The sequence below is a fragment of the Neoarius graeffei genome, chromosome 12, assembly GCF_027579695.1.
Source record: "Neoarius graeffei isolate fNeoGra1 chromosome 12, fNeoGra1.pri, whole genome shotgun sequence".
Classification (NCBI taxonomy): Eukaryota; Metazoa; Chordata; class Actinopteri; order Siluriformes; family Ariidae; genus Neoarius; species Neoarius graeffei.
Window position 1 is genome coordinate 45,710,645 of NC_083580.1, and position 26,784 is coordinate 45,737,428.

General features: G+C 36.6%; 1 protein-coding gene across 5 annotated transcripts in view; it reads right to left on the reverse strand.

Moving 5' to 3' along the window:
* The window catches only part of efna5a (ephrin-A5a), a 147,757-nt gene extending 121,359 nt beyond the window's left edge, over positions 1-26,398 (reverse strand). For all 5 annotated transcript variants that reach the window (XR_009655746.1, XR_009655747.1, XM_060935935.1 and 2 more), the window contains exon 1: positions 25,433-26,398. Coding sequence is in view for 3 of the 5 variants with exons in the window: in XM_060935935.1 (XP_060791918.1) it covers positions 25,433-25,557 (125 nt within the window). In the remaining 2 variants the exon portion in view is untranslated. The remainder of the gene's footprint in view (positions 1-25,432) is intronic.
* Positions 26,399-26,784: the final 386 nt, after the last annotated feature.

Here is a 26,784-nt window from a genome sequence, read left to right on the forward strand (position 1 = left end):
TTCTTTACTGGGTTCTCTTTATCTACTTTTAGGACTTGTGTGAAAATCTGATGATGTTTAGGTCATATTTATGCAGAAATATAGAAAATTCTAAAGGGTTCACAAACTTTCAAGCACTACTGTATTTTATTTCTTACTCTTCAACCGAGTAGCAGGGTTGCATTCACGAGAGCTACATTTCCTCTTCTAAGCTTTACACCATTTACACTGCTAATCTATTAAGTTGCATATTTTATGTGAAGCAGTTGGAGCACAGCTTTCTTGAGGTTATGGCCAACAAGTCTGCTCTGCACAACACTGTCCTGAGACACACACACACACAAAAGGAAAACCTGAACTTTTAATTGTTATTTTCTGGTTTCTGTGAAATGAATGCAAATGAATGAGTACTTTCGTTTGTCTGTTTATGTGGGTGGTGAATAACAGTTCATTACCTGTTTCTCAGTTTTTCCCATCACTCTCTCTCTCTCTCTCTCTCTCGCTCACACACACACATTAAATTGCATGTAGCATGTTTAATGAGGTCTGAAGCTGCTGTTGCCACACCTCTTTTTCAGGGCTGAAGTCCCCACAACGGAGCTGATTCTAATGGAATCAGTAAATACTCGTGACCCAGAGACAGTTCTTAAAGACAACTGACCAATTTCTTTTGTTTAATTCCACGTTTGTCTTTTACTTAATTGTGTTTTGCAAACTTCTTTCAACTGTTACTTATAATTAAAATAGGGGTGACATCAGTCATTGTATAGCTCTCACATAGTTCACTTTAAGGTGCGCTACAACCCCAATTCCAAAAAAGTTGGAATACTGTGTAAAACATAAATAAAAATAGAATGTGAAGATATGCAAATCATGGAAACCCTATATTTCATTGAAAATAGCACAAAGACAATATATCAAATGTTGAAACTGAGAAATTTATTTCAACTTTTGAAAAATATTTTGAAAAAAATATATGCTCATTTTGAATTTGATGTCAGCAACATTTTTCAGAAAAGTTGGGATGGGGCAACAAAAGACTGAAAAAGTTGTGTAATGCTAAAAAAAATGGTTAATTAGCAACAGGTCAGTAACATGATTAAATAAAAAGTGCATCCCTGAATCTCTCAGAAGTAAAGATGGGGAGGGGTTCACCGCTCTGTGAAAGACTACGTGGGCAAACAGTGCAACAATTTAAGAATAACATTCTTCAATGTAAAATTGCAAAGAATTTGGGGATCACGTCATCTGTGGTACATAATATCATTAAAAGATTCAGAGAATCTGGAGAAATCTCTGTATGCAAGAGACAAGGCTGAAAACTGACATTGGATGCCTGTGATCTTCAGGCCCTCAGATGACACTGCATTAAAAGCAGACACGTGTCTGTAGTGGAAATCACTGTATGGGCTCAGGAACACTTCAGAAAACCATTGTCTATGAAAACAGTTCATTACTGCATCCACAAATGCAAGTTAAAACCAGATATAAACAATATCCAGAAACACCGCCACCTTCTCTAGGCCCAAGCTCTTTTTCAATGGACTGAGGCGAAATGGAAAATTGTCCTGAGGTCTGACGGATAAAAAGTAGAAATTCTTTTGATAAATCATGAACACCATGTCCTCTAGGCGAAAGAAGAGAGGGACGATCCAGCTTGTTATCAGTGCACAGTTCAAAAGCCAGCATCTGTGATGGTATGAGGGTGCATTAGCGCACATGACGTGGGTAGGTTGCACATCTGGGAAGGCATCATTAATGCTGAATGATATATACACATTTCAGAACAATATGCTGCCATCCAGACAAAATCTTTTTCAGGGAAGGCCTTCCTTCTTTCAGCAAGACAATGCCAAACCGCTTTATGCACATATTAAAACTGCATGGCTCCGTAGTAGAAGAGTCCGGGTGCTAAAATGGCCTGCCTGCAGTCCAGACCTGTCTCCCATTTAAAACATTTGGTGCATTATGAAGCACAAAATATGACAAAGGAGACCCTGAACTGTTGAGCAACTGAAATTATATATGAGGCAAGAATGGGACAATATTTCTCTTTCAAAACTACAGCAATTGGTTTCCTCAGTTCCCAGACGTTTACAGAGTATTGTTAAAAGTAGAGGTGATGCAACGCAGTGGTAAACATGTCCCTGTCCCAACTTTGTTGAAACGTGTTGTTGACATCAAATTCAAAATGAGCATATATTAAAAAATAAATAAAAAAAAATAAAATAAATAAATAAATTTGCTCAGTTTCAACATCTGATATGTTGTCTTTGTACTATTTTCAATAAAATATAAGGTTTCCATGATTTGAAATTTATCACATTCTGTTTTTATTTACAGTTTACACAGCCTCCCAACTTTTTTGGAATTGGGGTTGTTCATTACTATGATTTTTCTGAGTAATGTTATTCATCTGATTTTGTGAAGTTTAACTTGTGATATTCATCTGATTTAATGTTGTTTATTCATCTGATTTAGCATCTCATCTCATTATCTCTAGCCGCTTTATCCTGTTCTACAGGGTCGCAGGCAAGCTGGAGCCTATCCCAGCTGACTACGGGCGAAAGGCAGGGTACACCCTGGACAAGTCGCCAGGTCATCACAGGGCTGACACATAGACACAGACAACCATTCACAATTTAGAGTCACCAGTTAACCTAACCTGCATGTCTTTGGACTGTGGGGGAAACCGGAGCACCTGGAGGAAACCCATGCGGACACGGGGAGAACATGCAAACTCCACACAGAAAGGCCCTCACCAGCCACGGGGCTCGAACCCGGACCTTCTTGCTGTGAGGCAACAGCGCTAACCACTACACCACCGTGCCGCCCCTCTGATTTAGCATAGTCTAGCTAATTATATTTGTCTGATTTTTTTTTTCAAGTCCAGCTAGATATATTCATCTCATTTGGTGTAGTTTAGCTTGATATATTTCTCTGCTTTTTGTGTCACAAAAAAAAAAAAATCATACTCAGGTATGGACTTTAGCAAGCAAACTATGTGTAAAGCTACAAGACAGTGACAAAATGGAGCCAATATTCATGTATTCATTTATTCATCTTCAGTAACTGCTTTATCCTGGCTATGGTAGATCCAAAGTCTATCCCAAGAATACTGTGAGCGAGGCAGGAATACACCCCAGATGGGATGCCCATTAATTTCATAAGGCCAAGATATCACATAAATACAAATTGAATAATAGTGTGTTAAAAACTGCATGTTGTCTTTCAAGCATTGCTGCAGCATAGATCTTTTTATGTGGATAGATCTTTATTGTGAATCTAGATATTAGTTTAACTCGTAGACTTTTCACTAATTTGCTGGCCAAAATAGCAATTATTTAGATACAGAAAATAAAAAGGAATGAAGCACAAGCCATTTTGTTATTTATAGACTACACAAACATATAATTTGTATGAAAGGGTTTATTGAGTAACATATCTCATTAACTGGGCTTGTATTGAATCTGGAGGTCTGTAATCATACATAACACAAGGCAATGTAAAAGGCTTTTCTGTAGGTCTGAAAGGGTTAAAGGCTTACAAACAGGGCAGGACTTGCCACATCTGATAAGTGTAATAGCAGAGCAATGTGCACTGTTAGCAATGTTAGCTGTAGCGTCTCCACCCTGTCTGCACCCACATTTCCACCACAAATAAAATGAGTGACTGTCGACTGTGTGAGTGTGGGGACTCAAATTAAAATCATGCATTGCCTTGCAATCATCTGAAGAGCATCTGGATGCACTGATAATCTCTGCGCCATATCAACCTCACACAGGAAGTGACGTCAAAAAACAAGACAGCAGTAATGAGAAGAACAGGACTTGCAAAATTGAGGAAGGCAAAGTGGTATAATTAAAAATATGAGTCATGTACTGCACGGGGAACAGTGAGTATGGTGTTGAGCATGCAGAGGCTGCTGGGAAAGAGCACAAGCATAGACGATAGATTATTATCAGTTCAGCAGGGTCACCAGAGGACGGAAATTCGATATCTGATTTCATCTTAAATAAATTGCTCTGCCACTTTATATCCGTATACAGTGGATTTGACTGTAGATCACATTCCTCACTGCCACAGTGTATTTATTGCCATGTCTATTGTAGTTCATATCTTGTGCTTAATAATGTTTGTTCTCAATGTTATCCCTCTGCCCCGCTTGTGTAACTACACTGTCTACATACATCACATGCTGAATGTTGATCAAAACCAGAACTGGACCAAAAAGCACTTTATTTTATTCTGTGCCTCAGTAAGAATGTGGGATGTAGCCAACAATTTTTGTCAGAATACATATTTAAAATGACAGGCAATTATCAAGATACACTATATGTTCTTGTTATTTTACATTTTTATTTCTTCTATTTTTCTTAAAATAATTAAGTCGGGAGGGATTCACCTGGGTCTGCTATACTGGACTGCCATGCCACATCTTTGATTATTATAGTTTGGTGATTGAAGACTTTACCTCTGGACTAGTGACATTGTTATCGTCGTGCTTACACTCATTTGATCTGACAACTGGGCGTCGCTGTTTGTTGACATTTTGAGTTTGTGTTCTGTGCTAAAACCCATCAACGCAGCTGGAATATTTCATCTCAGGACTCTTTGGATTTTGTAATCACTTGGATCTCTCTACCACAGACAGGATTAGCGCTTCATTCTGGATATAACAGTGACGGACTTTAAGCATCCCAGGCTAGTGAAATAATTTTGTATTGTACTATTTTTATTTTTGTGTAGACTGTGTAGTTGTTTAATTTGTTCTTGTTAATAAACATTGTTAAGTTTAAATTAGTTTTGCTGCATATTCTGGCTCACACACATTTTGGTCTAGGATAATCTAGAATATTCTAAGATATCATCTGAGCAGTGACATTTACTGCATTTTAGTCCGTTACACATGTAGGAGTGTAGGATGAAGCCAAAAACTGTATATAATTTTACAAATAAAATAATAGATAGATAGATAGATAGATAGATAGATAGATAGATAGATAGATAGATAGATAGATAGATAGATAGATAGATAGATAATTATATATTTTTAAGGATGAGCAATTATACATTTTCTTTATACAAGTTTTAAATTAATACTAAAGAAGTTACTTTTATAAACCTTGAATTTTAAAATTTATTTGTAAAGACATGAACCATGATTAAAAAAAAAGCCAAATTACAAACATGTATCCTATTCAGAACGCCTTATAAGTCACTTTACAATTCCACATAACCAAATGATGAATCTACCTCATGATCCCAACAGTTCTGCAACTTCAATACACAACCACCAAGGTACTGGAATAGAACTGAACTGAAATAACATCTGAGCAGGTAAAAGAGGCTGAGAACACAACTAAGCCTGGATTCTGGCCAAATGTGAGCCATATTATCCCTCAGATATCCAGTAGCCAGCCTTATAACATATTCAGTGACCAAAATGGTGGCAAAAATGAAACATAGTGTTCTAGGACTGATACCTCATTTCCACCACCAAGGTTCCTGTTCCTAGTCTGAGGACATTTTCATATATAAAGTGTTTAGAAAATGGATTCCTGGTGTGTTCTTCCCCTCAGTGATATTATTCTGTAGATGTGAGCTGCTTCTGTGAAACTGAGACACAACATACAAACATACAGACAAAGGACAAAGCTGTGGAACTGCAGAAATGCTATCTGCTTTGAAGACTAAATGTGATCAAAATTAAATGTGATAAAGGAAAATCTTTTAAGCTAGTTATTTTTATAAACAGCAAATTATTTATTTAGTGCCGACTCTGTGTTCTCTGTGCTCTAGTGATTTTTGCAATGTCTATGTGCATTTGCTAAAATGTAAACATAAGTTTTATGAATAGGGTTTCAGCCCTACACATCCCTCTGCCAATGTGTTTTTTTGTTGTTGTTGTTTGTTTGCTTGTTTGTTTTTTATTTTGTTTAATTATGTGCAGTGTGAAACCAAACCGAATACTAAATAAACCAAAATAATTCATTTTACTCTAATTTGGATTCAGCAGAGTACCTTGAAAAATAGTTTTGGTTCCAGCACCAATCTGCTGCTATTCAGGAACCCAAATCTGGTGAGGTCTATGGCTTGGAGATGGCATCATTGCTTTGCCAAGACAATGATTTGAGCAAGTTATTTACGTATCTGGCATTAAAAAGATGCAAACAGTGCAGAAGGATTTGAAAATCATTGTTGGAAAAAAGGCAAAGTTTATACTGCAACTGTGAATCAATAGTGAGAGTAAGAAACAAGTGTGAAAATTTTACTGAAAATTTCACCACTATTTTTCTTTGAGTAATTTCATGCTCAAAAACAAAGGACTAAAATCTGAAATATTAGCATGTATCACCTATCTTGAGCATAATTATTGGCTGTATGCTGTGTTTCACAAACTCCCACACCTGATTACGTAAACATACAACTCTTACACGGCTAGAAATGCGGGCCGTTTTTTTTCTTCCCCTTCATGAGGTTTATTAGTACCTTAAACACACACACACACACACACACACACACACACACACACACACACACACACACACACACACTGTGTTGTTGGAAAAATTATGGCAAAAGCGACATATCTCACAGACAACAAAAGGTCTTCAGAAGGGAGTGTGTGTCTCTTATGAGAATACACACTCACTCTTACTCTCAGATCATCGCAACAATTAAATGTTAACTCAGTAGCAGCTGCTAGTTTATGAACCTTTATATAAAACACCAAGCAAAGCAATCATGTGCTCTACATTCATTCCCACCAAATGTGATTGGTCACCCAACATCTGCAGAGACCATATCCGTGCATCTATTGGTTGACATTTTCTGATCACTCCCACTTATTTCTCCATTTGTGTGACCTAGTTTAAGAAAAGCGTGCACTCTTTATTAGATAGTAACAAAGCGGCTCTTCCAGCATCGAGGAGAATTTCTGAAGGATGATATAAATGCAGAACAAAACAATGCTGATAATTTGATAATTAAAGGGTGAGTACGTGAGAAAATGAGACAATATTGAAATAAATTTTCCATCAGTATCACGCAAGCAAAGAGGAATAATGCTGTAGGCTTGTCTCCTTTTTTTGGTATACAATGCATGCAGGCTGTATAGTAAATGCATGTTGCATGTCCCATGTGCATCGCGTGTCTGCACCTCACCACCCGGGCTCTCACATCCACTTTGGGCCTTGAATCATTACTGATGCTCAGAGGGGCATAACAGAGAACAAGTGAGCAAGCGAGAGTCACGGAAAGGTTGCACTGAACCCCTCAGTCCCAATACATATACACTAATATTTTATATATATATTTATTTATTAACTTCGTAATTGTTTCATTCAGGCCTTCCTTGAGATGCAATTATTGATCAAATTTTCCAATATACCGTAGGAATCTTATAAATCATCTGTCTTTATATTGCCTTTAAATTGAGACTCTTTATTACCGAGCGTTCAAACCTGCTAAAAATGCTGCCTACATAGGCAGCCTTCCCTTACGGGCAGTAGTAATAATTTGATTATAACAGTATATTATATAATTGATTTTCAGGACAAGTCGATACTGCAGAGATGTGGAGAATAATAAAGCAGACAGACTTTAATAAAGTATAAATTAAGAAAAACATATGCAGAATTATTTTTTTGGAAATCATTCTCTGGGAGTAACTCAAAAGCATATAAAAACTAAAAATAATAAAAAATATATTTCGAATGCAGAGAATAGAAAATAAATAACAGGTTCATAAACTTCAAACAAACCATATGGCTCACATATGTCTCTCCACCTACTTGACAATCTGTAAAAATACAGTTTGTTTCTTATAATTGGAGCTCATTAAATTGGAGACAGATTAAGTCAGTGAGTAGAACTGTAGATGAAGTTCATACGTGTTAATGTTCAGTGGTATCACTGTGTTCAATTTCTTAGTCATTTGAAAAAAAATCAATAAATGCATAAACTGAAAAGAATTACAGTACATGTAACATTGTGATTCTTTACATTAGAAGGAACTGTGTACTGAACATTAAAGTACAAATTCCCATCATGAAATGCAGATAACAGAAACTAACGTATTCAAACATCTATCTGTGCCAGATAGATATTTATCTATCTGTCTATTTGTTTATTTATTGAGGATAATTTTGTCCTCTGGCATTACGAGGATATTACAACATTTAAGGTTAGTATAAATTATATTACTGGTCAGAATCTGTCATATTTTACGCATTTATTTTATTTAGACTTTTTTTATTACTGTAATATAAGGTTTATGCACACACTTGGACTGTGAGCAATTGTGTTTACAATAGTAAGAAAAGGTTAAAAGGTTTTCATTATTTTCAAATCAAATTTGACACTTCCTTTCTTATTTTCTTTCCCAACTAAACTATAAGCATACATTCAATATTGTGGTGTTATTATTAGATATAATATTTTGCCAATCCAGTTCTATAGCACAAAATGATGTTCTGTTAAACACAACCACAAAATTAAATTTTCACTAAATAAAATATGCATGTGTGTGTGTGTGTGTGAGAGAGAGAGAGAGAGAGTTTGTGTTTGCAGCAAAGCGTAAGGTTACTTTATTTGTTTCCTGAGCACACTCATGTCTTCTTTATATAGTCTCTGCAATATTTATGCACAGGACAGATAGCTTCTTTTACTTTATATCACAATCACTCTTCTGACTTCTCTGAAAGTTTACACTGAAATTTTCATTTTATTTTACAGATTTTATTTTACAAATGTATCAAATTTGTTTTAAATAGCTATTAGTCTTTAACTTCTACACTCCCGAAATCCAACTTCTAAAACAGTGTTCCTCAAGGGTTCTAGCTTTCTAAGAGGTTGTATCCTTTATTTTGGGAATCTACACAGATTCTTGAAAAGTTTCTCAAAGGGGCTTCTACTTATTGAAAAAGTGTCCAGTACAACACCACAGAAGAAGCTGTTCAGTGCTTAGGTAACTATTTCCCACCATAACAAGCCATCCATATAACGTAAACTAATTTGTTATAAAATAATTCTTGTTTATCTTTGCACTAATCAAAAATGTAAAACAAAAACCCATATCTAGCTAAAGGTTTCATCTCATGTCATCACAATACAGAACCCTGACAAATACAAATTGAGCTCTGCTATTTTATTGGTAAATATTTTTATGTTTGTAATAATAGTCTGAGTAAACATGTGATTTTAATAATAATAAATTTAGTTGTCTCAAAGTGCAATCTTGCACATGCATTAGTAAAAGTGTAATGTTCAATAAAGTAATATAATGCACAAGAAGAGAATAAAAGGTTAAGAGAAAATATAAGTATAAAAATGAGGGTAAGGAGTATTATCCATTTCAATATTTCTATGATAGTTTATTCTAAAACTACGTGACTGCGTTTGGGTTACACGTTCAATGGACATTGAGAGTCTGATTATTATTTGCCAAGGAAGTTTATGAATAAAAAAATACATCATTAGTATTTTTAATACAGTATAATTTTGTTTTGTTTGTGAGCTTCATTTTCGATGGTTTGGCTAATGATGTATTATTGTTGTTGCTATAGTAAACTAACTCCAAATGGGTTCTGGTCACTTGTCTGAACCTGAAGTCATTATTAATAATCTTTATTGATTGGAATAGATGATTATAGTTTAGTGTAGAGAGATAGAGCAGAATTTTTTCCTACTTGTGGTAAGATTTCCTTAATAAACTAACCTCCACAATCAACTAGGTATTAATGTAGATACTAATATTTACAAAAGATCACTCAAAATAAAAAAAGAGATGAATGTGAGCACCAGTACCAGTAATTTCTCACCTTCCAAAGAAAATGGTCCCAAGTGGTACATTCTTTGTATCCTGTATGCAAAGTAGCCATAATTTCTGGTTGAAATTGGATTTGACAATGGAATTAAGAGCAAGTATACAGCAGAGCTTGACTAGCAAATACATCTAACAGCACCATTTAATTGCACACATTGCTTTGCCATCACTGGGGTCAAGTTTCAATTTCTGGCCAGATTGAATCAGAGATTTTGTGAAAGTCAGGGTGTTACCTAGGCTGCTTTGAAGCAGGATGATCCTGACTAGCGTCTTTCATTGTTAATGAGACAAAGCCGAGGTGTTCATTCATTAGCGCGTCTTTGTAATGTGACACTGCTGACTTACCTGTACAAAGCCCCTTTAACAAAACCCACTCCATGCTTACCACTGCAAAACAGACACTGTTTCCCTCTTATGACAGCGACACTCCAGTTTATTTTCAGCCAGGCTGGAGTGAGGAGAATGACGTGCTGTATTGCTCTATGAAGAACGCCAAGCTCAACTGACTGCATGCTGACACGTTCCTCCAGCTCAGTGTCAGGACCTGTTACTCCAGATGCCCTTGCCTCGGCTGTGAGTGTTTGCTGCCCGACGCACGCGATCTCCCTCTCAGCTCTGCACTTGGCTGCCTTGTCGCTTCACTGCACCCTCTCATCGCATTACTTCTGCTATTCTAACTTTTCCATCAATTATGCACAAGAATAACTGAGGCCAGGCCGGCACACAGGCACAAAGGAGGAGGACAAGCATGCACACTCCCTCTACCAGAGATATGAGTGCCAGGATGCCGGAATCAAGTAGCATGCTGGCACTTCCATGACACATGACAGCGCAAAGTTTCGGAATTTTATGTTATTTTATTTGGAAAGTTTTCACTCCAGCGTCCATCAAAAATATTTCAAATTCGGCTAATATTGTGTGAGTCCTGCCAGCAAAAATGTCAAACTTGGTTTCCTGATGTGCCTTTAAGAAAAACATCTCTGCACAGGACACAAAATGGAGGCGAGTTAGGAAATGGCTGCTCGCGTGCATAGCCTCATCTACGCACTCTGTCCTCATAAAATGCAACTATTTGACTCCTAAAATAATAAATACTGTCTTTAATACACTGTCATTTCAGCCAGTGTTAAACTTGCACATGTTAATCGTAAATATGTAAAACAAGCCTCGAAATGGAACAAAAAGTGGATAGAAAGTCGAGCCAAATACAACACAGCACCGAGACAAAATGTCCACCCCAAAATTCCAATCATGTACATCCTGACCTGGTTTTCCTCACGTGAAGATTTGTTGCCTCAACTTGACTTTGTGATTGCAAACAGTTTTTAATACTTTATCTATCCCAAAGCTGTACTCAAATACAACACAAGAAAAGGCTCCAATTTTTCCCTAAAGGATAATAATTCACAAAAAAAGTTCCACACACCAAAACTACAAAAATATTTTCAAGGATTCTGCTTATTTTTTTAATTACATTTTTTTAGTTGCAGCTATTTTGTTCATTCAGTGACTTTCACAAAATTACAGTAAAAAAACAGCAGAAACATCCAGGATGGATGTTAAACAAGAGTGTATAGTCCTTCCCTGAAAGTGCTTAATACATGACACAAACAGCATAGCAATCAAGTGCAGTGACTCAGTTTTTAATTACATTTTAATGAACTGTTTGAAAAAATAACACCACTGTTCCCTCTGGGATATTTTAATCATAATAAAAGTCTTGGTTACTAAAATAAAGTTTCAAGAAACAATGGCACCATGATGTTAGTAGTCAGGAATGGCATTTTGCTGATTCAGCAGAAGTGATGCTGAAGCTGCCGGAATAAGGACCGAATACAGCTGATCTAATATCTCTTCAAACATCATTACATGCAACATGAAACCAAGTGTCCAGGTATCTAAAAACAATTGAGGTGGATATTGAAAACAATAGCTTAGTAGGTGCTATATGCTTATATCATGCTTAAAAGAAGGCTTTGTATATGTTTTGCTTTCTCATAACTGATGCAAATATATCACTTTATTTAGATAGCTTTCAATTCCAAACATATCAACAGTCTACTTTTATATGGCTGTTACTATAGCTACACTCAGAAGGTGTAATTATCTCATTCTGTCCTTACAGTGAGTTCATATCAATTTGGAATTACAGCAATTACAAGATCATGGAGATTCATCATCTTGCGCTTGGAAAGTCATGACTATGGAAACACAAACAATACATTACAAAGATAAACAATATTATCATTAATCTATCAGGGTCAGTACTTCAGTACTAGAAAGTGATATTGATGCTTAATAGAAACATATAATGTTCAATCCTAACTTAATGCTAACATCAACCAAAGCTTGTAACTCAGATTTTCAACATGTGACTACGACAAAAACAAAGAAACCACCCCATCATCTAGGAACTCCTACTCTAAAAGTTGGGAGTTCAGCACAAGACATGAGAGATCAGCATAGCAGCTTAGACCATCATCAGTATATAAAGTTATTCACATTTAAATGAGCTTATAGTAATATTAGCTCCAGCTACATCAATACATTAATTGGCTAAATTTGTAACACTGAACATCCAGTTCACTGTTCTGTGAAATATTGTATCATCATTAAAGTTCTCACTAATGATAACTGGCTAGATTCTAGCTTGTTCATGAGATTTTAGTGCTCATACAGAGTTAAGACAAACAGGGAATAATATTTATTACATTAACTGAGGAAGCCAATGGCATTTTTTAAGTCCTGTTTGTTTACAGCATGACGCTACACAATATAAGGTGAAGATTCCTGCAAATTCCCAACTGATAATTGCAAGTTCAACAATTTAAAAGGTTTTAAAAAGCCAGATGCCTTTATTTACATGCTATAATTGCTTATAATTAAAACATGTTACTTTTTTGTTGTTGTTAAAAAAAAAAAGACAACCAAAAAGTGTAAACACAGAACTTGTCTGAATTGTTATATTTGTTGCCATGGTTACATAGTCTAAAGAGTCCTGTTTTTTGAACTGTAATAAGGTTTTTGTCATTGAAGAAATTAACATACACCTAATAGTCAATTAGAAAAGAGTATATATGTGGTTATGGTATGAAAAGGACAAAAAAATTATTTTTTTTCTAAAGGCCACCATATTAATTTTTTTTAAAATCTCAATTTTTTACTAAAAATTCAAAAATAAATTACCAGATTATGATTGGTGCATTGCTTTCTTTGAAAGTCAATCTGATTTATTTTTAAAAAAAATTATCTTTTTCACCCACATTAACTTGGTAGAAGTGCTTATTATTTTCAGTATTTATTCAACATTGAATCATGAGTTTTCCTATGATACACACAACTCAACAATGAGCAGTGACAGTGTTCCTTCTGTTAGTTCCTCTTGCCAAGCAGCTTAATTTTTATTAGCTTAGTCCGTAGGACAAATGCCTGCATCATTATTTCCTATTGCGATTAAATGTGCCGTAATGAAGAGCAACAAATAGCTCTCGCTCTGTGCTTTGGCCTCAGCTGAATGTGCAGAGTGGTCGTTAGCGCACGCTATGTTTCCCTACAATGCACATCAAGCAGGTTTAGCCAACTTTAGGATCTTTTCAAGAACTTTATCTGGGTTTTTAGGGCCTGAGGTTGATGAATATGAATGGCCAGTGAGGTTGTGGCTCAGTGGAGGAGAGACAGAAGGGTGAAGGAGTTCAGAGGAAGTGTTTTGTGTCTCTGCACAATGGGCCGATGACCCCTTAAGCCCTTTAGAGTCTCTCTGTTAATACCTTCACCGAGACCTTCAAAGGAAGCGGAGAAGCCATTTCAACACTTACATTTTAAAGAGGAACTGAAAGTATGAGCAGTTTACTATGAGTAAACATGAAGGAATGAAAAACAGAAAAGTCCCAGGAGAGAGATGGATCACTAAGGCAACAAAACAAATCCCGATTTTTGCTCTTTAAGGGCCAGTTCCATTGCAACATTGTTGTTCCATTGCAACAAATAGTCTTGGGACAAACTATTTTACTGTGTGCCAATATCATGAAAATTGCCTCAACATTTTCAGATCTTTGATATGAACTGATTGTTGTTGGTTTTTTTTGTTTTGTTTCAAATCAGTTCTTTTAAAAAAAATTGCCATTTCAAAAACCAATTATGTCTCAATCTGGAACATCCATTAAACTCCCATCTGGTAAACTATGGCAAATTATGGGATTTCCATCACTATGATGTACACATGTAGTGTTCATGCAAACCTCTAATAGACAGCTGTGTTTTATTCTGTTTAATCAAACCCAGTGGTGGTAATGGGAGTTTGAAGCCTCCACAATAACAATATGTTGGAATATTATTGTATATTGTATAACTTTTAACTGGAACATACCTGCACCTTACAACCCTATTCAGCCATGACGAAATAAAACTGAGGTAAGAGGTCAGGCAGTCTCTCCATGTGAGAGGTCACTGAACAGCAGGATGTGCCGGTTCCCCCACAGGAGGATTCAGTTATTTTTCATACACTGTGCAGGAATGCAGGACTGAAATGCACTGTTTTCCGGTCCAAATTAAGTCACTGTAGCTTTCTTTAAACTAACACCTAACACCTAACTTTGGCAAATAATTCCTGTAGACTCTTAGAAAAAAAATCCATCGAGCATTCTGAATGATTTCTCTTTGAGAAAAGGGTCTAAGTAGACCTCATTTAAAAAGCTTCAACTTAAGCCAACTAAATAACCTGTGAAGAAGCATTTTATTAAGGATCACTGAAGTGGGCAATATATAAGAGTACAGATTTGCTAATGGAACCACAAAGTGGGACACTAGGATTGAATTTTGAACTTTCATGTAGGAAGATATAAATGATGCTGTTAGCTGGCCAAGACCTCAACAAGATATATAAGTTTGGTATCCTAATAATGCACACAAAGAAAGGCTGTTTGAGTAAGTTTTTAATGTATAAGTTTGTAATATATAAGCTTGAGTAAGGTTTTTTTTTTTTTCACTCCAAAAGCTCAGACAGCACCCTGTTTTTTAACACTTAGAAATGGCAATGAAATGTGCGCAGTGTTTTGTGAGAGTGAGGCATCTCAGGGTTTGATTTATTTATTTATTTATTTATTTATTTATTTAGGTGTGGGTGGGTGGGTGTGTCTTCACACTAGGGGTATATGTTCCACGCAGCGCGGTGCGATTTTAAAGGCACATGCATCAAATACGGCCATTAATCAAACACTTTCATCATTAATTTCAACATTGACAAACAAGGATTTTGCATAAACTGAGTTCCAAGTCTAAGAATAATTATCAATCTAGATTTAAAAAAAAAAAAACACTAATACACTATGTAGGTTTCACTGTTACTTGCCTATCTACACCAAACGCCATCAAAGAGCTTCACACACAATTTTGCATTTTGCTTAATTGGTACCCGTGAAAGTGCATGACGTCACATAAGTATGGTTTAAGAGCTGCACTGAAGCATCAGTTTAGGAGTATTGAAATTACAGACTCAAATCTCATCATGTCTCATGGTTGTTAGTTTCATATATTTTTATTTTTATTTTTACGTAGGGTCATTGTTCTCAGCTCTGGATGACAAATTGTGAGTTGCATCAAATATCGCCTTTAATATTTTAATCACATATTTAAACTATATTTATAACAGTTCAAAAATACAAAAACATTAACAAAACAATAACAATTTAAATTAACTCTATGGGGAATCTTCTTGAATGCTGATTTTTAGGTTGTAGTTGAACAGACGTCAAATGAAACGCACAATTCGTTGTCATTTCTCGTCCTAATATTACTATTTAAAGCACTTGCTACAAAAAATAAAGTTATGGTTATTGGCAATAAGCTATGAAAAAATTATTAGCAGCAGTTTGTTATAAGATGAAGCAAAAGTATTGCGATACCTTGCCAAAATTGGACTTCTGTGGTTGTCCTGTTTTGACAGCCAATACTGTTCCATTAGCGAATCCTTACTCATAAGTAATAATCAGCAAAGTTACTTTTGGAGTTAATTTTACCACACTGAAGTTGACTGTTTTCCTACGACAGTATATCCCATCATGTTTAATTCCTCATATAACAGAAATTTGATGATCCGATTCAATTTTTTTTTTATTGATTGAAGAAAATTTTATTTTTTATCTGTTTATAGTTACACAGAATGTTGTGAAACATCCATGAAGTATATACATTCCTGTTGCCATTTACATTATAACAGCTATAAACTGTTGTCCATTCACGAGCTTGTCATGTTTCTCAAGGTTAAGGTCAAGGCTTTTTTATTGAGAAACTATGTCTGATGATTTCCATATCTGAGAAACTATATCTGATGAATATAAAGACTCCTTCCAAAAACGCAAAATGAACATTTTACTACAGAAGAAAAAAAAAATCACCGTATCGTCAATTACTTGGGGTTTTTTTTCAATAAAAAATACATTTATATGGAATGCCCACAATACAATTCCTTGTGTAAGGAATTGTAAGGTGTTTCTGCAGAATGTTATTGTTAGAATATAGTAATAATGTTTATGTTTAACCTTAATATAAGCCCTTTTAATTCCTTCTGTCAGGACTACTGTCAGAGCTGCTGTTATAGAAACTTAATCAACACCTTTTGACTTCAAGAGAATTCAAGAGAACTGCGGTATGAGGCAAAAAATATTGTATTGCAATACTGAGATCACAAAGTATCAAAAACAGTACCACATTAAAAACCTACGGAACATCATAGATTCAAAGATATCTTTATTTAACAGCTAAAATGTGGATTAATTAACAGGATTAACAGGAAGCATAGAATCAATATATATGAAATATATGTATTTTAACATCAACATCTACAACTTGGCATTGAGAGTAACAGGGTTGCAGAGCTGGAGAGTGTTATAAACAGGGGTGTAGTGGGCGTGGTACGCGGGGGTACGCCGTCCACCCACTTCTCCCGAGGTGAGATTCAAAAAAAAAAAAAAAAACAACTGTCATTCAATGGCCTGAGTTTATACGCTCTACAGTAAGTGACACGTGCCTTTGTGCTCATCATCAATGCCCCCCCCAATCAAACGTTACGTAAAACGTAGCGACGCAAAGTAGAATGCATTCTAAATGCAGCCGAGATATTAGAATTATGTAAACGGTTGACTCCGCCATCTGTCGGTTTAATGCTTTATGATCTTTGAAGTTCTAATGAGATTTTTGCTCAGTATAGGCCTATGATTTTGAATAGCCTAATAATAACAGTAGGGTCTGTGTGTGTGTGTGTGTGTGTGTGTGTGTGTGTGTGTGTGTGTGTGTGTGTGCGCGCGTGTGTGTGTGATTTCCGGGCGTTCATGGTAGCAGCACCGAGAGGGCAACAGAACTGATATAATCGCCTGCCTGGTCATCCTTACGCGGATAATTTCACCACATACTGTATTATATATATGATTTGAAATTCATAATCTTTGTGGCCTTCCTGTTTAGTGTTTTGTTGTACATCCAAAAATGTGAAATGACAATAAATTTAAAGAAATACTCAAGTCTTTAAGAAGGAGTGCATGGTAGGGCTTAACCCAATGGCTGCATGTCATGTATTTTGTATACGCAGGTGCCTCAATCGCGCCAGACTAAATGCTTGATTTATTCAATTGGTGCCTTTTATAATAAATTTCAGCCCATTGCTGGTTTGTATGCGATGTGAGTGACGTGACTTTTTTTGAACTTCTGGACACATGCTGTAGCTGTTGCCACGGCAGTAAGTAGGCTAGTAAAAATATCGAATTCCGAATGCAGCTCGGCTCAAATGAACATGAATCAAACATGAACAAAGGTGTTTGTGTATCATAATTTCCAATATTTTGGCTTCACGCCTGATAGTCCATGTTAAACCTATGCAAGGTTTATGTTGAGTTCCAGCAGCAGAGTGGTGCTGTCTACGACGATGCATTCGGAAGGAGAAGGCGAATTTGTTCCTCTTTAGCCATTTCGGCATATTTATTGGAGACAAAATAAACCGCGGCTTTTCGCCATAACAGTTGGGGTGTACTGACAAACACGAATGAAAATTGCACACATAAAAATGTCTGAAAAAAAGTGTCTTCTTGTGCCCTCTTGTGTTGTTAAAAGAACGTAACATTTATACAAATCATTCATACCAAACATAGGCGACCAAACAAAGGCTACCGCTTCTGAGATGATATCAACTCAATGACGTCACGAATCGCGTACCCCCACTTTAAAAATCTCCACTACACCACTGGTTATAAATTTCCCAATTATGTCATGATACTCGCAGGAGTGTGCCAATTCATCACAACATCAATATTACATGGTTGTATCGCCCATCACTATAGAGCAAGGTCATTTTTTTTCCAATTAAAGGTAATCATAGAAAATAATTGCAAAGGATCCCAGCTAATCTGGCAACACTGACCCTGTGCCCCTTGAGAAAGTTCCAGAATTAGCGATACTGCCTGGGCCCCTTGCTTCCCTTTTCCTCTAGTCTACAGGGGCTGAGCCATTTCCAGACTGTTTTTTATGCCCCTCCGTATGTCTACAAGCCCTGCTGTGCCCTTCCCGTGTGTACAAGCGTACATACTTCAGACCCTGGCAAAGCTCCACTGAGCCACAAACAATGGCAGCTTTTTACACAGGCTGGGCACTGGCTGGGACACAGCCGAGCTCCTAAAACCCAGTCAATATTTGGTATTTGGACGCAAGTGTTTTTTTTTTTTTTAAATCCAAGCAGAACCCAGGCAGCCACAGGGGAGTCAGGAATGGGAAAGAGGGGGAAACAGCAGGTAAACATGGTGAACAATGCTCACACAGCACCAAACAACACCACAGAGCAGCTATCACAACATCACCTCTTGACAAACCACAGAAAAGGGGGGCTTTCTGTTTTAATTGGAGATTAAAACTGAGCTGGAACATAAAGGAAAACATCTGAGGGCTTTTGAAAGGACTCATGAGATGCAAAAGAGTAAAGCCTTAAAAGATATCCAGTAGAAAAAGTTGTCATATTTCTCTAAAGGCCCGCTACATGTGCATTTAAACAAGGTGCTGGCTTACTTGCAGGCTATAAATCTGTGAGATTTATAAGACAAAGTGTTTCACATCTGTCACTCAGAGCTTCGGAAGGAATTATCCAGGATTAAAACAGTGCTATGGAATGGTTCCACTCTTCCCGAGATCTTTCTCTCCAGCTGTTGAGTGTTTAGATCTATCTGATGGATCTCTTTGATGGCTGAAGGTATCAGCTTCCATGGCACCACATAGACAAACACCCTGAAGATTAAGACTGGAATTTAATACCGATTCGCCAATGATCCATCCCTGAAGCAATAAATAAACAAGACTCATTGTCAATACTGGATGATTTCTTTGCAAAGGAAAAAAATCCCTGCAGCAATTTGCCTAACAAAATAAATCAATCAGAAATCTAAAATTACGTTAATGACTTATGAAGTATCCAACCAAATCATTGTAGAAGAAGTGAGTAGGAAAAAATAATAAGCTTTCTTTCTCAGAACACAATTCTCAAGGCATGTGAAAATAAAGCAGGAGGCTTTTGAGGAAAAACTTGCCAACTTGAATTGACCCAAATTCTGTAACTGCAAGTGGCCCTGACCGCCTTTCTAACAGCCCCAAAACCCTGTGATAGAGTAATGTGGGGACAGAGGGAGGGGAGACTTGCATCTGAATGGCTGCTTGGAGCTTCCACACACTTTATCATTAAAACTAAAGCAGCATTTCCTTTCTAAAGCCACTAAAGAATTTCAACACTAGCTGTGACCACAAGGCTCATTTTTAATATTAAACACAAAATACAAAATGATGGTAAAATGCACATTGTTTACTTTGTAGTGTGATTATAATGAGAGGTAGATCAATCTGAAAGTTTTTGTTGTTCTTTTATGGGTTTAAACTCTTGGTCACTTGCTACGAAAGTACATCATACTATTGGGTGATATGGCAAAAATTTTACATCACATCTTCATTATGCACAATATGATGTTTTATTATTTTGCTGAGTAGGGCTTTCATGGGCTTCTATAGGTTCAAATTAAAAAAAATTTCTATGTCAAGTTTTACAGTATTAAGTTTAGAATAAATCACTCCATGTCATGTTGCTATAGGAAAACAATCGGTGGTGGGGTGGCGTGATGGAGCACAGTTACTTTTACCACCCTTGTGTTGATTGTTTCCTTATAACAGCATGTCCCAAAATGTTTTATTAATCCTATAATACAGCAATTTACCAAGGATTCTAATTTTTATTTATTAAAAAAATAAACACATCATACTTTTAATCCAATTATAGTTATATTTAATGTTCTGGAACATCCAAAACTGGTTAGTTCCTGTTATCACTTACGTTATAGCAGCTATAAACAGTCATTCAAGAAGAAGAAACTTTTGTCACATACACACTCAAGCACAGTGAAATTCATCCTCTGCATTTAACCCATTTGAAGCAGTGAACCCATACATGCATACGCACAAGTGAACACACACACATACCCAGAGCAGTGAGCAGCTATGCAACAGCACCCAGAGAGCAGTTGGCAGTTAGGTGCCTTGTTCAAGAGCACTTCAGCCCAAGGCATTCCCTCACTAGCCTCTTTTTTTTTCTCTCTAATAAGACAAAAAATATGGTTGGGCATTTTCTTACCATTTGTATGAAAATGAATGAAATCCAACCACAATACCATTGCTCATAAAGAGTGAAACAATTTAGTATATCTATTTCTTAAAAAAAAATTAAACATACTAAAGGTCTAATTAAAACTCTTTTAATGCACACCATCACATTCAGCCACTAAACAGATGCATTAATATTTCAAAACATGTCTGGCTAAATCTTGGATTTGATCTCTTGTAACACTCTTTCTAATGCCTGTAATTTGTGCACATTAATGAGCTATGTTCAAAGATGCAGCTGCTACAGATCTGCTAAAGGGTTGGATGGAAGACGGAAAAGTCATGATACAAGAATTTTAATCCAAAATACTAAATAATTAGAGATCAAAACATCACATCATCCACACTTTTTCAACGTGTACACTATGGGTTTAATGGCCTGTTGATAGCATGCAGCTTTAGCATCAGTCGCTTTGATGAAAATTTCCAAGGAGAGTACATAACTCCTTTTGGGTGGGGTTATGACTGACGGATGGCCAGATTTGGGGCCCCAAGGTCATGACAGACAGCACTGCTACATTATTCAGCTCAGCCAGATTTGGATTAGGCCACTGGGTGAGCGCATGAATGCGAATGAGAGACACTCATTTAGAGTAGCTCATTTATTTACCAGAGGGGCCTCATTGTGCCAAGACAAAACTCAGGCAGGGTGCCACTAACACACACACACACACACACACAGAGCCAGCACCCCCGTGCGTGCATAGCCTCAGACACATGGTTTGCCCTGAGGTTGCACCCTAACTAGAGCCTGGGCTACTCCGTTGATGGTTAACACAGACCCCAGTGCTGTTAGTGCTAAATGCGCGAGCTCGGCATGCGCCCCTCTCATGAGCAAACCCCTGGCCGAGCTGCACCACTGCTCAGGGCCACTCCGGGCTTCAGCCTTTGTGCTCGCTCAGCATGGGGCGCAGGGCACAGGACGCAGAGGGAGCCCCATAGCAACTGAGTAAGAAAACCTGGGAATGGGGAAGAGCTCATTTCAGAAACAAACCATGGACTCCTGCAAAGAGCTGTGAACATTATGGCTGCCAGTTTAAATGCATTCTCAGGGCCAAACTTTTCTAAAAGAATGGGATGGTTAGGAGTTATATAATCCTTCTACAAGCAGTGGCTCTCAAACTTCTTGCAGACAGGGACTCGTTAACTGCAAAACAAATTTCACAGATTTTTCAAAGTTTGAAGTATTAGCCTCATTATTTAAAAGTGGATAATAATATTTCAGCTATTTATAAAAGTCATAAAGCTTTTTTATTATTATTCATGAACATTCCACCGATCTGACTTCGTTTATCGGCAACTTGTTTTTTGTTTGAGGTCTGGATTAAATCCATTAAATTTAACAGACCAGTCAAACAGGCTAATATAAAAAAGACTAACTTTGATTATATGTAACTGGTTATGATTTTCACCACTGCAGCTAAATTAATAATCACAGACTTTCTGTCTCTTCTTCACCAACCCCACTTTGAGAAACATTGTTCAATAGTCCTACATTTCAGTGAATTCTGAACGCTTTGATGTCTTATAATTTACATCTAAAAGTGTAATCTTTTCCCCCAAAGTGCCAGTTCACTTTCTATTCCAAATCATGATTTTTAGATATCATTTATTTGATATTAAAACTAGGAAGGTGCTGTTTTACACATACAAGTTTAAAGCCTTTTGTTCTTTGATCAGTATTCACAATATTGCCATAAATAAATATTATCAAATAAATTAATTACAATTTGTATGACATTGGTAAGATAAGTGTCTGAAAAGTTACAAAAGTTGAGGTTATACATTTTATTCTTAACTACTCTGTACTAAAGACTTTCTTCTGTCTGAAAACTGAAAGTTGCAGCTTTACCTCTATAACTGGAGACTCCTTCCAGAAACACTAAATAAATATCTCCTTGAAGAAAACATCACCATATCAAAAATTACATATTTTTATTTGTTAAATAACAATAAATATTTTTTTTTATTAACAAATGTTTTTAATCTGTTTATCATTATTCTAGAATTATGTGGTGTATCTGCCATCCAATCCCTGCGAATGAACTGTTACTATGGAAACAATAATGTATTTCTAACCAGGTTTCACACTTACAAATTTACACACTTAACTTTTTTTTTTACTTTAGTCATATAAAATCAAATGAAATCCAATTTCATTATACCACTCTCTTGAAATTCATACATTTTAAAACATAAACTCAGATTCTGTATTTCAGTAAACATCTTGCTTTTTTAAATCTTCTGGTGAACATAGACATGGTTCTGAAAATACTATCTGTGAGTAAGACATGCAACACTTCTTGAAATTTGTAACAAATAAGGACCCTAAGAAATCAGAAGTTTTATTTTAAGTGACTATGATAATAATATTAGATAGTTTCAATTTTGAAATATACTGTAGAATTCATCATCGGCACATACCTAATTAAAAAACAACAATGGCATTTTAACTGAGAGTTATGAAGAGTTGTGGCCAATACTTCAATACTGACTTATTTTTTTCCCTTTCATAACTGCAGAATCATTGTAAAAGCTATTGCTTCGTAAATGCCCTGTTTGTCATTAATTTTCTTTTCAGCTAACGAGCCTAAGATGGAAATAATCCTGACTGAGCTTCTTGACTTTGCATATGAAAAAACATTGTTAGCTGACATCACACATGACATCATCGGATCCAAAAATATGTCAAACCCCATTCAATAACATCCAGTGTTTTACCAGTACTTGAGTATCTCACATGAAGATATCCTTGTTATAAATGTCTATATTCAGTTACACGGGCACAGCAATATATTAAAAAAAACCCTATGATGAAAATGTCACAGGAAGGACTTTCCAGTTCAACTTAGCAATAAGACAAATATTTAATAAGGGAGATATGTTTCCTTAAAAAGAAATCTATAAATTAACCCTAATGTACTCATATGCAACATGGTAAAAACGTTATATCACAGCTTTTGTGAGCAAAACACCATATGATGTTTAAAACTATCTAAAAATTGTGGTTTTAATGGTACTATTAAAGTAAGTTATTTGCCAAAAACAAAAAAATCAACATCATACAGCCTGTTCAATGTGAATAAAAATACATTAAAAATAGTTAATAAACAAAACTTCAAATAATGTATTATGGCATATTTCATATTGTCACACTGACTTATTATTTTAAAGATCCATGAAAAGTACAGATTGTTTTTTCTTTGCAGCAACTGCACATCTGAACTGCCATGCATTATTATGACATTAAATACACTTAGGGCTTTTTTTAGTACTAAACTGGGTTTTTAAATGTACATAAATTTGTCACAGGGGTGTTAAACTGAAAAGTGCATGTTTTGTATTTTAAATAGAGGAATAATATTGTAGAGGGACATCATAAGGCTTATAATTAGTCATTAATAAACTGTTGATGCATTATTTGAGAACACATTTACATTGTTTGTACCTGACTGCATTCAAACAACACCATCAGTGCAGAATCTAAGTGAATGAGTTTGTGTGTGTGTGTGTGTGTGTGTGTGTGTGTGTGTGTGTGTGCTTCTGCCAAAGCAAAATAAAACTCTATGCAAATTAAATGAAAATGTTTCATATTTTTCTGCTATGGTTGTAATAGATGATTAACACTAACTGACGATAGTATTACTCACAGAAACAAGATGCTAATTAAAATGTATTTTTGTGCCCAAGGATTCGTTTTCTCTTCTTTTCTTAGCAAATTCATAATTTATTTTTTGTAGACAATAGGTAAAAGAAGCCTATCTGTGCCCACATGTTCTACCGCACTGTTATCCAGCCTAGATATTGTATTGTAATATATCGTTTATTGTAAAATATCTTCAAGTGCCATGATACAGTATTTCTACCACATCTGCAAATGTCTACAAAGTGTCTGTGGGCACGTGGAGCTCTCTTCAACATGCAACTGCTTGTCATAAATGTGCAAATTTTTAAACATTTCATAAATCTAGTTTGCAGAGCCTAAAGGGAGCTTGTTTCAAGGTTCCTATACTGTCAGGAGAAGAAAGCATGCTGTATAGTATTTCATTCACCAAGGCGCATACAATGGAAATATTTCTTCAAAGGTAAGGTACAGCTGATCTTTAAGATCCTATTGTGTACCTTAAAAACATTCTTCTACAATTATATTACTCTCAGTAAAGGTACAAAAGATGAATCCTTGAATTTATCCTTAAAAGCCAAGTTAGAATTTGTTTTCCTTTTTTTTCTGAGAGAGTAAGCTATGCACTGGGATAAGAACAAAAGTAATGTTAGAGTATATCATATAAACAGAAAGAAATCCCATTGTTAAAATGAATAGTGTTCATAAAAGTGTAGATAATACTGGAAGATAGAATATAATCCTGTATAAATAGGAGTGAATATGTTCTAGGTGTTAATCTGGCGCCTGCACTGGGGTCCACAGAATGTAGCCTAGACGTTCCAAGATGTCAAAAAAATTAAATCCAAAAGGTTCCTGGTGGATATTTTAGTGGAACGTTTAAAAAGCCCTTTCATGAATCTTGCTGCAAAGGTTCCTAAAACGTGAATGTTTTTAAAACCTCTAAAGATTCCTACACTCTCAGAAACAGAGGTACCAAAGTGTACTTCTCCTGGTCTCTGGGGTGCCATCCAGGATACACATCTGTTCCTTCATTACAGCCTATAATAACTTTAGAAATAATTTAAGGTACATAATTAGATAATGACCACTTTACTTTGATCTCTAATTAAAGGTAAACACCTGCACCGTCCCAGGCGTAACATGTAAGTACTAAAGATACAAAAGATGTTACAGCCCAGTCCTGTTTGTTACCTTTATTTTTTTGTCAGCGTGCACTGGAGTCTTCACTTTTTTTTTCAAGGTGTATAAGACTTGCATGAGCAACCCTTCTAACCCTAACCCCAACCCCAATGTGTGTGTTTGCCGTTTCCGCGTGCACTCACCGGGGATTCGTGCGGTTCCAGTAGACGGCGTATCGGTCGGCGACGGCTTTAGCGGCGGGTTCTTCACCCAACACCGATACCCAGAGTAACACAGCCCCGATCAGCAGCATCCCCACCGGAGCCATCTCCAAAAAGCTCGAGCGCACAGCTCAGTCCTGATACAGGTACGTGGTACCGGGATCTGTCCGGGCCACGAGCGTCAGGTGAAAAACAAACAAACAAACAAACAAACACACGCACACCAGCAGCCAACTCACAAGGGATCAACCCTTTCCTGTATGAAAACTTCCACAGGTCTGTGCATAAACTGTTCCTACTCTAAGGATGTCCAAGAGCTGTTACAGTGCCAAAGGGGAATTACGTGAATGTAGATTTTATTAAAGCACCGCTGCAGCGACTGCGCGTGCCGGCTTTCAGTCTGTAGTCCGGGCGGGGTAGAAGCGCATTCCTTCTCGGAGCAGTTACCGGTGAGACAAGAAATACAAAATCCACCTACATCAACAAATAAAAGCTGTTCACAATCCTTTTTACAATCCTTGATGGAAACTACCTCGTTCCTGCGTGGACAAACTGTTTTGCACGCGACGAAACGATTTTACTCTGCACCTTTTCACACTGGGAGAGAATGAAAGTTGCAAATTAAAACATGTCAAATCCGTGCATGCACGAACTACACACATATGCAGGAAATCACGAGGGCAGAGTGAGTGTGAGCTGCTCCCGATGCTCTGGTCTGGTGCTCTTGTCCGCGCCGCCTCCAAACTGTACGGACAACAAGAAAGTAACAAGAAACCCGCTAACACACAACAGGATACGCGCTGGATTACGGCTTAAAAACACCACCGAACCGGACTGACCAAATTGGGTTTACTGATCCTCAGAAGCGTAAAGTAACTGAATGAGAACAGCGGTATAGAGAACTGCGTGGATAGCAGCACAGGAGCTGGTCGGAGTGAAGCGCGTGGAAGTAGGCAGAGAGAGAGAGAGAGAGAGAGAGAGAAAGAAGGGGGAGGGGGCGCCCTTTAGGTCTGCGTTGCGGAATGATCTCGCTTTCCAAAACCCACTGAAAAGGGAATGACTGCGTCCTCTGTGCTGCGCAGAATCTGGAAATATAAAATAACGACATACATAATGAAATAAATTAACTATGAACAACAACCGAAGAAAAATAAAATATGCTACAGAGAAATAAGCAAAAAAATTAAAGAGCTTGTGTATTTGTGACATCAATCTTGCAAAGTGTCCTTCTGGTTTATCCCTTACAGCCAGGGTTCTTAAAGTCATCTCATCATTATCTCTAGCCGCTTTATCCTTCTACAGGGTCGCAGGCAAGCTAGAGCCTATCCCAGCTG